This window comes from Oryzias melastigma, linkage group LG16 (genome assembly GCF_002922805.2).
Source record: "Oryzias melastigma strain HK-1 linkage group LG16, ASM292280v2, whole genome shotgun sequence".
NCBI lineage: Eukaryota > Metazoa > Chordata > Actinopteri > Beloniformes > Adrianichthyidae > Oryzias > Oryzias melastigma.
The window spans coordinates 24,986,324-25,003,202 of record NC_050527.1 but is presented as its reverse complement, the minus strand read 5'-3'; the positions used below and the strand labels follow the sequence as shown (position 1 = coordinate 25,003,202).

Sequence of the window (16,879 nt, the reverse complement as noted above, 5' to 3'; positions counted from 1 at the left end):
CAACTCAATCATCTCCAAAAACTCTAAAAACTTCACAGATCCAATGATTTAGAAACAGTTGGACGTTAGATAGATTTTGTTTTGATTGAGCATGTTGGAAGATTAAAGCTTTCTATGACAACTCTCATGATTCATCCGTCGGTGCTCACCTCCATCCACCAGAGGGAGCCCTCACCAGAGTTTTGACCTCAACTGCCTCACTACACATCCCATCAGCCACCTCTCAGACGTCCTTCCACCACAGCTGATCCCCATCAGCTCATCAGTACCTTCCAGCCTTAAACACAGCCGCTCCTACTATGTGAAGTCTTGTTTCGCCTGGCATACATTCTGAGCAGTATTATCCCCAGTGTCCTTCTCCAGGCCTTGACCATTGCCTGTTTTCTCGTTTGTCTGCCTCAGCCTTGTAATTTTGATCTCTGTCTAAATTTAGACTCTGTTTTATGACTTACCCTTTTTCAACGTCATCAAAACGTTTGCATATGGATCCACACGACTCCGTCCTGCTTCACAGACGACGCGCTCTGACTAAATCCAGACAATATCTTTCACTTTTATTCTTGACAATTTCTTTCAAACATTTCTCCAGATGGCGAGTAATACACAAGAATATAATGTGTTTTGATGTTTAATCAGTTTTTGGAGTTCTTTGCTGAACAGCTCAGTGGAAAATTGATTGAAAAAGTTTTTTACTTCAGCACTGGTTTGTAAAGATTCAAAAGTATCTTTATTGCATGAAAATGAGTGTAAGCTTCTGTACAAACTGATGGAGCTCCTTAAAAAATGGACTGAAACTCTCATGAAAGTTGAGGAGACTTTACTCCTCCAGGAGAAGCAGAGAAACTCAGAGGAAACAGATCAGTGAGGGGACGACTGAATGCAGAAAATAAGATTCTTCCTCGTCTGTCAGTTTTCCTGACGCAGCGTTCCCTTCTGCGGGTCCTACAGAGCTGTCTGGGTGGAGTCACCCGGGTTGGTTGACCTTTCACCTCTGGGCTTCTGCTCGGCGTTGGTCGAGCTCGCCGCGGGCGGCTCTGGTCTGCTGGGAGTGTCTGCTGGCTGCGGTTGGACGTCTGGGGGCGGCGAGACAACGACCCTCTCGATCGGCTGGTTGACTGTTCTGTCAGTCACGATGACGTAATTGGGCTCGGGCTGGTGGCCGCTGGGCCGGCGCTGCAAAGCATGCTGGGTGCAGGAAAAGGACCGCTGTCGAGGGGCGGGCTGGGGCGACAGGAAGTGAGGCGCTGTGGCTCTTGTGACTTCCTGCCTGTCTCGATCCTCGTCTTCTGACGTCACTTCCTGCAGGGTGCTGATTGGCCGGGGGGAGCGGCCCATGACTCTTGGGGGGACGAGCGCTGTCGCTGATTGGTGGAGCTGTGGACGCCAGTTCTGAGGGCTGGGGTACTGCACCCGCCCCATCGACCAATCACTGACGAGACAAAGAAGTTTTCAATTAATCAACCAAATCCGACTGAAGTACTTTGAAACACTTTGACTCTAAAGGCATTCTGTCCAAATATTTCATCTTTTTCCTTAATTTTTTTGAAGAGTTTATCCAAACATTTCCACTGAAAAGTGTTTCAGATGTTTTTTTAGCCTGTTACTTGTTTTCTAACTCCTGATATCATGATGGAATTATTTTTGGAGTCACACTCCAAAAGAAGTTTTATAAAAATGTAGATCGCCACAGTTCATAGAAACTCTCAAATCCTAAACTGACTGTAAGTGAAAAAGCTGAAAATGTCCAAAGTGGTTTTCTTTTGAGTAACTCTGGTGTCTTTTTTCAAAAAAGAACAAATTTGAGCAGCCATATTTACCCATGATGCCTTGTTACTGATATTTGATGCACAGTTTTAAGAAAAAAACAGTTAAGATTAATTCCAAAATCCAATTTTCTGCAATTTTCTTCTCCTCTTTTGCCCTCTGAAGTTCTTTTCATGGCCTTTACTGCTTATAACGCAGAATTGGTAAAAATATTTAAGTTTAAAATGTTCTATATTTATCAGTTGGAACACGTCATATTACAAAGATGTTTTATCAGATACATTTTTAAAAAGTCAGGTATCATTTGTGGATCCTGAAATGTGGCAAACATGATGATTTTTTTCTGACAAAATAAACCAGAAGCTTCTTTCTGAATGAGAAATATCTAGGAAAAATCTATGTGATTTATTTGAGAAGGTGTAGTGAGTAAATTCAAAAACAAGTCTGTCCTAAAAAGTCTGATCTTATCACATTTTCGGAGCTAAAAGTGAACAGGGGGGAAAAAACACTTTTGCAGATCAATCTTGCCACACCACAACCAAAGTTTTGTTGATCTTTGACCTTTGGGATGAGGCCTCCATTTGAATTTTAAAAGAAAATAGCAAAAAAAACTTTAGTATCCATCTACAAATTTAAACTTCCCCCTAGGATTTCAATCTATTGCTTCCTAACTCATTGGCCATCAATAGGAAGCTAATTTGGATTTTTTTTTTTGAAATAATTAGAATTTGAGCAGCATTAGCTTGTTAGCATGGCGATCTCGCAAAAGTGGCATTTTTTTACCAGAACATTGTGAAAATTGTAATACATAACTTGCTGAGCAAAACAATATGACATTCGATATGAACGTAATAGCAATGTGAGCGTGGTTAACATAAAACTTCTGTTGCCAAGGAAATTTTAAAAAATACTTTTACCAATTCCTCTAAAAATGACAAAGACATGTTTGTCACCTCCAGGAAACAAAAAAATAAAATGGTTGCCATGGGGATAAAACCAAAAGAAATGCCGCCATTTTGAAAAAACGTGGAATTTGTTATGTGGAGCTCTGGCAAGGGAAGAGGGGGAGGGGTTTGTAGCAGCTGCTCAGCCAGTGGGGGTGAGTTAAAGGGGGTAGATACCCCCTGAAGGCCATACAACCCCACCTTTCTGTCAAAGTGATTCTTGTAGGACAAAGGTCAGCAAATCTTACGTTTGGGGAGGCGGGGTCATGTCTCGGTGTCCCACAATCCCAGAGAAGGATGCACTTCTCCCGGGGAGGCCCTGCGACCCCACCCACGGCGAGTACATCAGCGTGCGCTCCTCCCACATCATTTCGCCGGCGCCGTCCCCGGGGACGGGCCCTCTCTGAATCTGGTGAGCCAGGAGGAGCTCCAGGACCTGGTGCTGCATGGCCTCTCTGGCCACGTCGATGGGACGGCGCCCTCTGCGGTCATGCAGCTCCGGGTTGGCACCGTGAAGAAGGAGAAGCCTGGAGGTGTCGTAGCAGCCGTGGAGGGCGGAGAGGAAGAGGGCCGTCTCCCCCTGAAACGACACGTTTGAATCCAAAGCCAACTGGCTTTAAGTTTGACTTGAAGAAAAACAACGTCCTCACCTTGTTGTCCTGAAGGTCGACAGCGGCTCCATAGCGAATGAGGGTCCGTGCCAGAGACAGGTGGTTGACTGAGCATGCCCAGTGCAGGGCGGATCTCCCTGAGAGAGAGTGTGAGTGGAGGGGAGGTCATGGGGAAGAAGGGAGGGAGTAAGTCAGCCAATGAACAACCAAAACACAACCAGACGAGGAAGATGAGGCCAGCAGGAGATGAGAGGGGTGGAAGGAGGACAGGTGAGCTTCAGCAAGAGGAGGACACCTCAACTCTCCTCTGAGTCAGAGGAGGACAAAAGGGGAGCTGCAGGAGGACAGGCAGAAGAGGAGAAGGACAGGAGAGGAGGGACACAAAAAGAAGATGCGAGAGAGACGGGGTAAGTCACAGGAACCTTCACCCCCTTGTCCGAAAAATCATCCTTCATCACTGAAGAGGAGAGAGTGCAATGTTTAGAGCATCAGAACAAAGTTCAAGATTAATTTAAATCAGGTTCAGATAATCCCAAATCATGACCACACCACTGTCGTGCTTTATAAAGGTTTTGGTTTCCATCAAATACGTTTAAACTTTAATCCAGTTTGCCTGATTTTCTTGTCAACCCGTGAAGAAATATGAAAGAAAAACATTTTTTAAGGATTTTCCAGATAAATGTATAAAAATTGTTGCTCATCCCTCATGTTTAATCTTGAATTGCAGCTATTTTAAAATCTAAAATAAAAAAAATTCAAATTCTTTAAAGTTTATTTGAGTGATTTTGTTGATTCAATATTTGATTTACATTTTTTTTAATTATCTACCTGTTAAAAGAAGATGATTGATGTCAAGCTTTGTCAATTTTCAGTTTTTTTTCTGTTTTTTGTGCTTTGATCTCACTCCGGTCTGGTTCCTCTTCAACCATCAGCGATCTAACTTTTCCTTTTTCATTTCCCTTCTTTTGCAATTGACGCACAAAAATACATAACCTATTTTTGGAGAAGTGGCATGACAAACTTTAAATGATAGTAAATCAATTTTAAGTCATTACATAACAAAAAAACCCTCATGTTTTATAAAGCTGAAAAAACCCCAAGTCATGACAACTCTACCGCCGTGCTTTATGAAAGAGCGTTCAGTTGTCATCAAACTTTCTAAGATAATTAAACTTTCTAACATTTGGTAGAGTTTTCTTAAATTAGTAATAAATTGTGAAAGAAAATCATGTAATTAAATCATTGATCTGTACTCAAAGTTTTTTTTTTTATTTGTTGATCATTCATTTATTTAAGAGTTGTCACCATTCTGTCATAGTTTTTTATAATTTGCTTCTGTTGTTTTTGATTTTTTTATTTGATTATTTCTGTGCAGGTTTTGCTGTGACTTCTCCTGGATGCCCCGCCCCCTTCTGGGTTCTCCTGGTCACAGCTGCCTGTAATAATCTCATTAAGACTTCTATTTTAGGAGGTGTCTGTTCTGCTCCTTTTACTTTCTGGTTATCTGACCAGTTTATGCTGAGTTGTTTTATTTAACTTTTCTCCCCGTGTTTTTGGAGTATTTTGATATTAATTAAATGACCTTCTGCAGTTTGCTGCTCCTGGGTTTTCTGTAACAAATTGCTTATCTTGTTACCCATAAAAATAACAATTTTTACATTTTTTTTTTATTTTATTTTACTCTTCTATTTTTGATTATTTAAAGTCATCTAGTTAAGCCGTCTGTGATCTAACCTTTCTATATTTTTGCTTCGATGCATCTGCAACTGAAAACACAGCAAGTTACATATTTTAGGATAAGTGGCATCAAATATTCTAGTTTAAAGTAATGATGAAATAGAAATGTTTTAAATTCATAAACAGGTGTGGAAAAAACCCTCAGGATTCTCCTTTAATGTCGTTTTTAAACCAGATAAAGCCTCATATTATTGGCTGAAACTAGAAGGTTGTGACTTCAAATCCACAAATGAGTCATACCAAAAACTAAAAATGGGACCCAATGCTTCCCTGCTTGACACCCAGCATTAAGAGGATGGATTTGGGGGGTTGGGCAACTCCAGGCCTCGAGGGCCGTATTCCTGCATGTTCTGATTGGCTGGAAACACCTGAACCAGGTAATCAGTCATGAATAGGGCTGAGACATCTGGAAATCATGCAGACTCTGCGGGCCTCGAGGCCTGGAGATGCCTATCCCTGGATTAGGGGGTCAAACACCAACTTGTTCCTGTGTCTGTTGCTCACCGCCCCTCAGGGGATGGGTCAAAGTATCACACATCCAGGTGTGTGACAGCTAATGTGACTTTGACTTTAAATCCATGCAAACACCTGGATAAAAGTCATTCCTTTGATCTCAGTAAAAACCTTTGACCTCAAGGTGAATTGTGAACTCTCAGATCAATCATATTTGTTTATGTGGATTTATGAATCCAGTAAAACGAGTATCAAACTCCATCGTACAAGGGGCCAAAATCCAAAACACACCTTAGGTCGCGGGCCGAACAGGATAAACATTTATTGAACACTAAAACTACATTTTTAAAACTTTAAAAACATAACTTTTTAAAGCTACCTGAAAATGCCAGTGCTGATGACTGAAGATGCTGAAATTGATAGCTAAAAACACTGAAGCTGATGGGTGAAAATCCTGACGCAAAAAAAAACTTAAATTAGCCAAACAGCTAGCATGTAGCTGAAATATTAACTTAACTCAAAAGCAGCCATTCCAAATTTTTTAAAAAGCTAGCAAAATGTTAATTTTTAAAACTTTAAACCCGTCACTTTGTTAACATAATTATGAATAATATTTTGAATATTGAATTAATATTTCAATATTTTACTCTATAAAAATATATTTTGTCAAAATTCTACAAGTTAGAAATGAGCATAAGATAACATCAGGCCATTAATAACAATAAAATAAAATGATCTGGAGGGCCGGATAGAAGTACCCGGAGGGCCGGATCCGGCCCCCGGGCCTTGACTTTGACACGTGTGCAGTAAAAAGTCCGGATGGACTCCCAAAAGCCCTCAGAAGAGTTTGAGGCATCAGACTGAAGGACAGCTCAGGGAAACCAGGCGAGGAACATTTACCGGTGTGATCCGTGTTGTTGACCGGGACTCCGGCCTGCAGCAGCTCCAGGACCACTCTGTCCAGCCCGCTGCGCACAGCTCTGATCAGAACCACGGACCCGTCCGGCCCGCACCACTCTGCTGACTGCCAAAGCAAAAACAAACGATCACCGTGGGTCTGATTCAAACTGACGGATTCTGTTACAAACTGACAGCTGACCTGCTGAGGGGGGCTGAGCAGAGGCGGGGGCATGGCGTTCCGGTCCCATCCTCTGGGTGGAGCTAAAGACAACAGAACTGGTGTTGGAAATGTGTTTTCATATTAAAGTCCTGCAACTTTGTCAGCTATTGTTAATAACAACACGAAAGAAAAGATTCTGCTCCTCTCCTGAAGTCAGATTAAGTCCAAAGTCACATTTATTCAAGCTGTTTCAAAAAACCAAAAATTAAGCAAGTCGTGCACAGAACCCTAATTGGGGCATTTATGATTTCTCTTCATTAATAATGATTTGAAACGGTTTAGCTGGTTTTCGGCTCTGATTTCACCCAAAGGTTTGGACGCAGAGTTTCCTTACACTGCATCGGTCGGTGGCTCTGAGAAGCTCCAGACACAAAGTGTCTCTGCTCTGGAGACCGGTGGTCACAGATGGACGGGTCCTCCAGTCGCCTGGAGGACCTCATGTTGATGTCTTCCATTGAACTCTGGGTGAAGTCGGTGTCACTTCCTGGATCCTGGGTCCTCTTCAGAGACCTGACAACCGAAGAAAATCATTTCAATAAGTTAGTAACTCTTGTTTCACTATGAATTCTTCAAAGCCCCAATTTCTGTTTGTAGGAAAAAAATAATGATTTGAGCTTTTTATGGTTATCATTATTTTATTATTATTAGGGTTTACATCTCAGCGGACGTGAGGATGACGACAGGTGAGGCTCTGCTTCACCTGCCCCCCCTGACTGCACATCTTTCTTTATTCCAACAAAGAACTAAAAATTACAATATGTTGACCCATCTAAAGCAGTTTTTACCCAAAAAGTCAGAGTAAAAACTGTTGTATGGAGCTGGAAACCACCCAGTCTAGCAACACTGCCTATACTCGCTGAATATTCCATATCTGCAAAGGGATGGGGGAGAACAAAACATTTTCATATTATCATTCTTATTTTATTTCAGTGATTACAGGTGTTTTTTTTAACAACAGTTTAATAATGATGGGTGTAAAATTTATTTTAGTCATTTTTAGCTCAGGGCCCCCAGGCGATTGCCTACCTTTGCCCAATGGTAAGTCCGCCCCTGCAGGTGACTAGACATGTATCAGGTCCCTAATTTGGTGGGGGGAATCCAGTAGTCTTCCAAAATAAAACTTTCTGCAGAATCAGATTATAAGTAAAAGGATTTTTTTCTCTCTGGGACCTGGAGGTTGTCATGAGGAATCATTTTATAATGGAGTCAATGGAAAACGGAGGTTGAATTCCTTCACTATGCACTAGGAATGCAACAATATTCAATATGAAACTGAACCGTTCAATACGTGTTGACCAACACAGTCGCAGTAAAATGCGTACATATTCCACGACTTTGCACTCTGAAATACCGTGTATAATATACGCCAAACACACTTTTTGCATGCAAATGATACGCAATGGTAGAGGATGGGTTGCGCCGGCGTACAATATACACGCTTTTTAGGTTTCGTTTTGATCACGTGGTCAGAAATCCTCCGGCTCTTTCCTAAATGACGTCGTTCCTGGTTAAGGTTAGGATTACGGTTATGGTTAGGGTTAGAAAAGCAAATTGTTCGTTTGTGGGGCTGTCTGTGATGCTCATGCCTCCACCAGGGGACGTGTCAAACGTGGAAAACACATTTGAAACGTTTAGGACCACGCGTATTACTGTGATTTCCGGACTATAAGTCGCACCGGAGTATAAGTCGCAGTAGCCAAAAAATGCATAATGAAGAAGAAAAAAACATATATAAGTCGCTCCGGAGTATAAGTCGCACTTTTAAGAGAATAGTCCAACATTTATGAACAAATTCAACAAGCCTGATGTAACGTTGCATTTGACATCAAATGCGATTCATGTGTCAAATTCAAGTCCCCTGAAATTTTTGATGTGAGTCTAATTTAATGCTCAATGCTTGTCCAAAAATGTGTTCATAAACTAGACACTCCCATTGGAGAAGCTGTCTGAAGTTTTTAGCCTCATCGCTACATGATGGAGGCTTTGGTTGTTTATCTCGTTTAAAATACACAGAAGATACGGATGATGTTGAGAGGTTAAGTTATTTATTTTAAGAACTCCACAAAAGCGTCTATAATCATCTCTCCATTCTGGGTTTAGGACAGCAGCTTTCTGTCTTTTTCTTACGACGATCGTTACCTTCTAGCCTGCAGGAGCTGCATCTAAATGACAGTTTTTAGCTGCTCTTCTGTCTGTTTATAACCCAGTTTGATGGCTTGTTGTCCCACATTAGCCCAGGAAGAGAAAAATAAAAACAATAATAATAATGTCTTGATGCAAATGAGAAAACATCATAACATCCACGAGGAGAATGATTAGATTATCAGGAACGTTTGTTCTGAACGTAACTTCTTCTTCTGCGTTTCTGTCAGCTGACAGCAGTAGATACTGATACACAAACCTGCAGTGCCCTCTAGTGGTTTTATTGGGAAACAACCGCCAAAAGGAAACCGGTTTAAGTGGGGAAAATAACAAAAATATGAGCCTATTTATGTCTAACAAAATCACATATAAGTCGCTCCTGAGTATAAGTCGCACCCTTAGAATCTATGAAAAAAAGCGCGACTTATTATATGCACGCAAAAACCGGTTTTGGCGTATATTATACACGGTATTTCCCAAATCGTGGAATATGTACGCATTTTACTGAGACTGGGCTGCGTTGACAATTAAATACGACCTTTTTCACAATATGTACTTTATTTATTCAGTACCAGTCCGAGGTGTCTTAAGAGTGTCTGCGGCAAAAATCCTCGTTCACTCTCTAGTGGTCTAGAAATTTCCCAGAAGTCTTTGCGAAAAACCAGTTTGCATCGATGCTCTCTACATTAGCGACTATGGACCACAATGCATTGCGTTTGAACAATTTTCCCAGAAAAAAAATTGTTTTAATGTATTTTTTAAATAAACTGTCAACTTTTTCATCATAAGAACACAGTGGATTCATAAATAGACGTTTGATAAGAAAAGATTTTCACTTTGTGAAATCGATGACGTCATATTTGCCGTTCAGAATAAAAATAGTGAGCATGGTGTCCGAGTGATTTTAAAATCTAGGTCACTTTATAGTCCTGCACTATGTAGTTTTTTGGTAGTTGGAGATTAGAGTGGGAATTTGTACATAACCTGACTCTCTTGTGTTCAAAAAAGACCCTAGTGGTGATCGGAAATAGCCGTTTGGCTTCAGTTAATTTCATTTTCAAATGAGCTTCATTCTGGAAGTCAAAATCTGACTTTTGATCCAAAGTAGGATTTGAAATAATTCTAAACTTCTTTTTATTTATTAATTCTTTTTATAAAATGTAAGCTTTTTTTTAAATAAGTTTTTAATCTGTTTCCATCACTGATTTGTTTTCTTTTGGTAGTAAAATTAGGTTTTGTTGTTCATCTTTATTAGCTTACATGTACGTAGTTTATCAAAAATATTACAAAGACTTGAAAGTTTAATTAAGATTTAAAAAAAATTATTTTTTGTGAGCAAATGGTTGCCAATAATACAAATCATGTTAATCATCTCCATACCGGCTGATGTTTTTTTCTCCTCTTTCAGCATTTGTAATACCAATAGCATCAACCGCTTTATCAGCTCACTTCATTCGAATGGCGTCCTCCCCCAGCGGTTCCCGCCTCCTCTTCTTCTCCGCCTCCTTGGCCTTCTTCTTCTTCTTCAGACTGATCTTCTCTCTGTCCCTGCTGGTTCTGACCCGCGGGTCTTGGTGTGTTGCGTGCTGTATCCAGGTCTTGGCTTTTCCCTCCTCCTCGTTGGTGCTTTTGGACCGGCGCCTCACTCTGATGCCGCCAACTCTCTCTGCCTGCTTTTGCCTCAGCCTCCTCATCACCAGAAACACCACCAGGGGGAGCAACAGCAGCAGAGCGAGCGCCAAGGCGACCACGGCCCACAACCACGAGGGATTTGGTTCTTTAACTGCAACAACAAAAGCAACCCAACCAAACAGAAGACACTTCAGTTTTCTGGATTGTCTGCGTATTTTCATGACCAGAGCAGATCTACACACTGGAAACACAAAGCTGTTCATGACATTTTCCTTGGCCGTGTTTCAAAGCTCAGCTTGTGTCAGGAAACCAGATCCTACCTTTGACTTCCTCGTCTCTGCTTCCTATTTCCTCCCGGATTCCTCTAACACTGATGATGGCCTTCATTTCCGGGAGGGTGGGGAAGGTTTGGGGCTTCAGCGTCATCACGGCTCGCAGGAAACTGGCGGCCTCGGTGGCGTACGGGAAACAGGTAGAAGGGGAGCGGGAGCACGGTCTGTTGTCCACCTGGAGGAAAAGGAGGAACCTAGAAAACAAATCAGAAACAAAGATTTAAAGAATAGATCCAATCATTGGAACTGTGTTCCTCAAAGCTCTATACCCAACCCTCTTTCATTTTAGTGTCATTTCTCTCTGATTTAAAATTTGTTCTGAATTATTGGTGGAAATTGGTTCACTTTCAGCCAAAATCTAAGAAATGTTTACACTTGTGCTCTAAGCAAACCAAATTGAATAAACCTTAAGACTTTGATCCTGATTTGACCCCATCTGTCTGGTTCGGAAAAAATTCTGGATCTCCCTAAACAGACCCTGAAGTCCTTGCAGATGTTTTAATCTGAATCATGTTGTATTTCTGTTTGGTACCTCACGTCTGACAGATGCTGAAACCTTTTTTCAATCTTCTTTGCACAATACAACAAGATCTAAAGTAAAGTGTATTAATGCATTTACCAAAACATGAGTTAAAATGACCTTTAATTAAATAGAAACACACAAGTGTGACCCTCCTGCTCACAGATCATGTACGTTTCTAAAGCTACCCACCCGTTGGAGTCCGTCGGCGTGGCGTGCGTGAGCAGATCAGAGAGCTCCTGAGAGTCAAACTCAAACAGGTTTTTGGATGTGTCCAAGGGAACGGATCCCCGAAGCTTCAGGGGTGACTGCAGGAGGACGCTGAGGGCCCACAGCAGGGGGCTGATGGGAAGGGAGTCGTTCTGCTTGGGGATGCTGGCGTGGAGGAGCAGCGTGCCGGCGGCCCACGCGGGGCTCTGGTGCTTGATGCAGTCGCTGCCGTCCCAGCCACAGGCGGCGTTGTTGCAGCCCTGGTCGCAGCGGTCGCTGGCGTAGTAAGCGCGGCAGTACTCAGTGTGGCCCGGACTGAGATCAGAAACAGAACCACACGTTCATGGGTGTCAGTGAAGCTACGATAATCAAGAACTAACTTTCCTCTGTGGCGTTTACCGTATTTTCCGGACTATAAGTCGTGGTTTTTTTCATAGATTGAATGTCCCTGCGACTTATACTCCAGTGCGACTTATATACGAATTTTTAATGATGAGATATGGACCGTAAGTCTAGAGTGCCCTCTTATGGTGATCTATGCAATTACTTTATTTACTTTAGTTATTCAGACGTGACACAGAGGACCAATAATTTAACGGATTTAGTGATATGGAGTGAGATTGCGTGCAATTAATTACAGTAAATGTACAAAGTTGATGAGTTATTGAGGCTATAGTTAAATAAAACTGTTATGTTATACAAATGCTACACCTTTTCGTTTTTTTCATGATGCTAATATGTGAATATGTGTTGACACATATTCAGCCTGTTCTCTATTCACTTATGAATGTTATAACTTACCTTCCAGGATGATGTAATATCATTTTTTACAACCAGTTTGTAAAATAAATTACTTGAAAAAAATGCGACTTATACTCCAGTGCGACTTATGTATGGTTTTTTCTTCTTCATTTTGCATTTTTTGGCCCCTGCGACTTATACTCCGGTGCGACTTATAGTCCGAAAAATACGGTACATATATGTAGATATATATTGTGTTTTAGCATTTCCACACTAATTTTTATCAAAAATAAATCTTATTAAAGTGAAGGTAGGTCATGTTAAACCACAGTTTAAACTAGAAAAGTTGCATTACCTGCGATAATGCTAGTATGAATGCGTTTTGCTGAAAATCGTGACACAATTTACTCTAATTGTTGTAGGGATTTACTGAAAATGCAAATTTGCAAAATGTTAAATTTGCTAAAAGACTAGAAATTTTGTCAAAGAACTATGAAAAAAGGGCTGAAGTTGGTCTAAATTTTTTAAAATTTTTTACTAAAATTGCTTAAAAATCCCTAATACATGCCAATTTGGCAAAAATATTTAGTGTGCTGCTTAAATATGTGCTAAACTCCAAATGAGCCTAATATTCCTCTGTAGACTAAATTAGTCGAAAACGTTAGCATGTTGCTAAAATAGAAACTAAACTCTAAAATATCCTATAAAAAACTCAGTAGATAACAAATTAGCCAAAAACGTTAGCCTGCTGCTAAAATATGAGCTAAACTTCAAATTAGCATAAAAAACTTTCTCATTCTTTTTCTATGGTACACATTTTGCTCAATATTTCAAAAACTATAAAGTTAATGAACACCAGAAATAAAAGCCGTAATGTTCTGAACAAGCTGAACGTTTTGATACCAACACTGCTGAAATCGCTGAAAATGAGATTATGTTTTTACATGCCAAAAATTGCACAGAAAGGAGCAGTAGAATCACTATAGTGTCCTTACTAAACATTCACTCTATTGTGATTCTTTTATTACTGTAATCCTCTTAAATTCGGATTCAGAAGTGTTTTATTTCAAGCAATCAACAATAAATAAATAATACAAATATGGTATTTATAACCTGCATTAGTCGTTCCTACATGAAAGGTTTTTAATTTAGTTATATTTTCTTTAAAAAAGGTTTAATTTCTGTGTTTGAAGTCTGATACTTGCATAAAAATTGGGGTTCTAAACATGGAGACGAAACAGTAAAGAATATGTAGCAGAAGTTCTCTTTCTCGTGAAGAACCGAGGAGCATCAGAGGCGTTTTACTTGCAGTGACCCCTGTCCTTCAGGCAGTCGAAGCCGTCCCGCAGACACTCGGGCTCCATGCACTCTCGGTCACATGACCCGTCTCCAAACTTGTCCTTACACTTCCGGTTGGCCGGACACTGCCCCCACGGGTCACCTGACACAGCTGTGGGAGTCAGAACAGAATAAGGTGACGACTCCAAGCGGTAAGGCGGTTTGGTGAGCGTGAACGTCGTCAGCATGAGCTTGACCTCTGACCTCGACTGCATGTTACTCCCTTCCTTTTTCCTCACATTTACAGAACATCGACATGTTGGTCGAGGGGTGGGCAAACTTTTTGACAGGGGGTTCTAAAATTTGACAGGAGGGCCGGACCAGGAGAAGCAAGTGTGATTGAAAATCAATATATAAACTTTAAAAGAGAACAATTTAGAGCTTTTATTTCAAAACTGTGGCTTTGCTTCTCATTTTAGTGCCAGTGGGTTGATGTCCATCAGGGAAAAACGCATGTTTAGAGAAATGCTACGTTCGTGTGGTGCTGGAATGATGGGAAAAATTGGAAAACACATATGAACATCAGAGAAACAATAAATCTTCCAACAACACATGAATGCAGAACAACTTTTTGAAATAAACAAAGGTTAATTTGTTTGTAGTGCACCATCAATGGGTAGATGGACTCTGTTAAGGTCATGGATACGTTTCTGTTCTCCGAAGTCCAACGTAATGAGGATGAGCCATTGAGGCTCTTAATATCTGTCTACCTGGACACCAGGAACTCACGCGTTATTATCATTATACACTACTTCCATATAACAGTGCACTGCAACTTAGTATTACACAGCACAAATACAAAATAAAATATAATTTACACATTTTAATATCACAAATTTTAAACCAAAAGGATTCCTTCCTTTAGTGAAGAAAATAAACTAACATTTCAGTCACACTTGCTTCCAAAACTGACCTGACATTCAGGTTTCCTGACCCCGTTTCTGCTCCGACTCTGTCTGCCGCCTGCCCCGACCCACGCTTGAACTACGATATCTGACCTCTGAAGCTAATATGCTCGTGATTGACCTCTGCCTACCTGACCCTGACTTCACTGACTTATACTTGTGTCTGATTTCTGCTGTCAACTCATCTGTCCAATAAACATTCTGTCTGTCTGCCCGTTTTAACAATGCACTCACTAAAATGTTTAATTAAAATATATATATTTTTTTACTTGGATAGTTAATGAATTTGAGTACAGGTTGTTGGACATAATATAATTAGATTCACCACTGAGTTGAGTTCAAACATCAAGATGTTTTGTTGTTCTCAGGTTGATGTCGTGTTATTACAAAATGTTGAACATTTTCAAGTCAACAAGATCGACACATCGTCGGCTTTCATTGAAATATAATTCTACGGTGCATGAAAACAACTACGACGATTCAGAACAGCTGGTGACTATTGACTGTACATGAGAACTGGACTGAGTGATTGTGACATCACCCATAGAAAAGTGTTTACTTCTGGCTCCAATGACATAAAGTCAATTCAGTTCCCTTTTTTTTGTTTGTGTTACAGATGCTGCCATGTTGGAACGTCATTTAGAAGTGACTGGTTTGAGTTAGTCTGAGTCAGCGTTTCTACGGCAACACATTCAGACCGCCTACTTTTATTGAGGCCTCTGATGGTTAGTTTTAGCATGAATAACCTGCAGTACAGGAAAAATGGTATGAAAAAAATTAGGTTTTGCAAAAACATGATACAGTTTAGAGATGGTAATTCTGACAAACAGAATAGATGTTTATTTCACCATAAACGTTTTTCTTGATGTACTTTTTCAGCACAAATAGCAAAGTACCGTTAATCAATTTAGCATTTCCTACATTTCTTTGTTTGTGTATTCTACTTTTTGTTCAATTGTTACTTTAAGATTTGCACTTAGAACAGGTAAAATAAAAAAATATTTATCTTTAAACGTCTGGCAAAGAGAATCTGGAATCAAACACCAGATCTGAGAGGAAAAGGGAGAAAAAAAGTCAACCAAAATGAGGTCAGAAACCTCAAGGTTTAACTCCACATGGACTCCTAAACGTGCTCCTTTATTAAAAGATGCAGAAACTCTCCAGTAATGTGACATTTGAATTTCAAGAAGTTTGAAAAGATTTTTATCTCCAGCAAAAACTCAATCCCCTCATTGTTCAGGAGCCGCTTAGCCGTAACAATACAGGTCGAGGCACCGAGGCCCGGTCCTGGTTCAGCCCTGCTAAGGGGGACAGGAAACGGGCCCGACATAAACAGGAAATGGCCAAAAGAAGCGAATAGCGGCAGGAAATGAAGTGGGTCGGGAGCTTGATGAAGGTCAAAGGTCGTTGCCGAAGCAACGAGGAATGTGATGGAGTTGGACAATGGGCTTGGCAGGTGTGACCAAGCAACATGGGAGAAACAGAAAAATGAAGCATGATTTAGATTTTTTTTAATTGTGTTGTAAAGTATTGAATAAAGAAAGACACTTTTCTGTGAATTTATATTAATTTAATTGGATTTTTACCACCGAGGATAATAAATACTCAACCAAAATTTTAAGCATTTTGTCCTGATTCAAAGCTCTCTATTTCCATGGAAATTTAGGTTTTAAACAATTTGAGTAACTATCGAACTTTGTTTTTATGTTTCAGGATCAGAAACCAACTAACTATACAGCAAAAGGCCCCAGGTTTTGTGTTTTCTGAGTAAAATATTCATCTTGAAGTGAAAAGGCTCACCGTGACACGTGCAGCTGAGTCCCAGCAGAACAAACCACCTGAGGAGCAGCATCTTCAGGCAGCTCAGCCCGCCACCGCCGCCAGGGCCGCTCCAGACCAGCGTTCCTCCCGTCCGGCTCTTTGATGATCCGAGAGGGATCTAAGAGCGGCTGGGAGTGAAGTGGGTCCGTCTCATGCTGCCAGCAGCACCGCCGGCTGTGACCACCCTGCCCACTTTGCGCTCTGACTTTTTTTTTTGAGAGGCTCTGCGGAAATCTGGACAACTTCCTGCCACTGTGTGGAGAAGAATAGGCAGAGCGATAACCCAGAGAGTATTTGTGGTGCCGTGACGTGAGCTGCAGGGAGAGCCGTTAAACTCAAGGAGGATTTGTGCTTCGAAATGCTCCCATTTTTGAAAGAATAAAAATGAGCTTCTTGGTTCTTCTGTGGTGAGTGAATGCTCTGAAGTGACCACAAGTGAGGACTGTTATTGAAGTTCTTTTGGTCCATAGAAAACCAGACTGAAGTGAACCGCACCAGAGTTCATCTGCAATTAAAGAGACTCTCATTCCCAAGAGGACCAGAGTTCTCCTGTTTGATCTGCGAAACGGTCAGTGTGAACGTAAATGAATGAATGATCTTCTTTCCATC

General features: G+C 40.8%; 1 protein-coding gene across 1 annotated transcript; it reads right to left on the bottom strand.

Moving 5' to 3' along the window:
• Positions 1–533: 533 nt before the first annotated feature.
• On the bottom strand, positions 534–16,443 carry notchl (notch receptor, like). Its single transcript, XM_024258196.2, has 11 exons — positions 16,250–16,443; positions 13,512–13,656; positions 11,448–11,780; positions 10,724–10,929; positions 10,221–10,554; positions 6,964–7,139; positions 6,609–6,670; positions 6,410–6,533; positions 3,359–3,456; positions 2,957–3,288; positions 534–1,429 (listed from the first exon to the last, which is right to left on the bottom strand). Exons 1-11 carry the CDS (start codon positions 16,299–16,301, stop codon positions 943–945), a joined length of 2,349 nt encoding a protein of 782 aa, XP_024113964.1. The 5' UTR covers positions 16,302–16,443; the 3' UTR covers positions 534–942.
• Between the last annotated feature and the right edge of the window lie 436 nt (positions 16,444–16,879).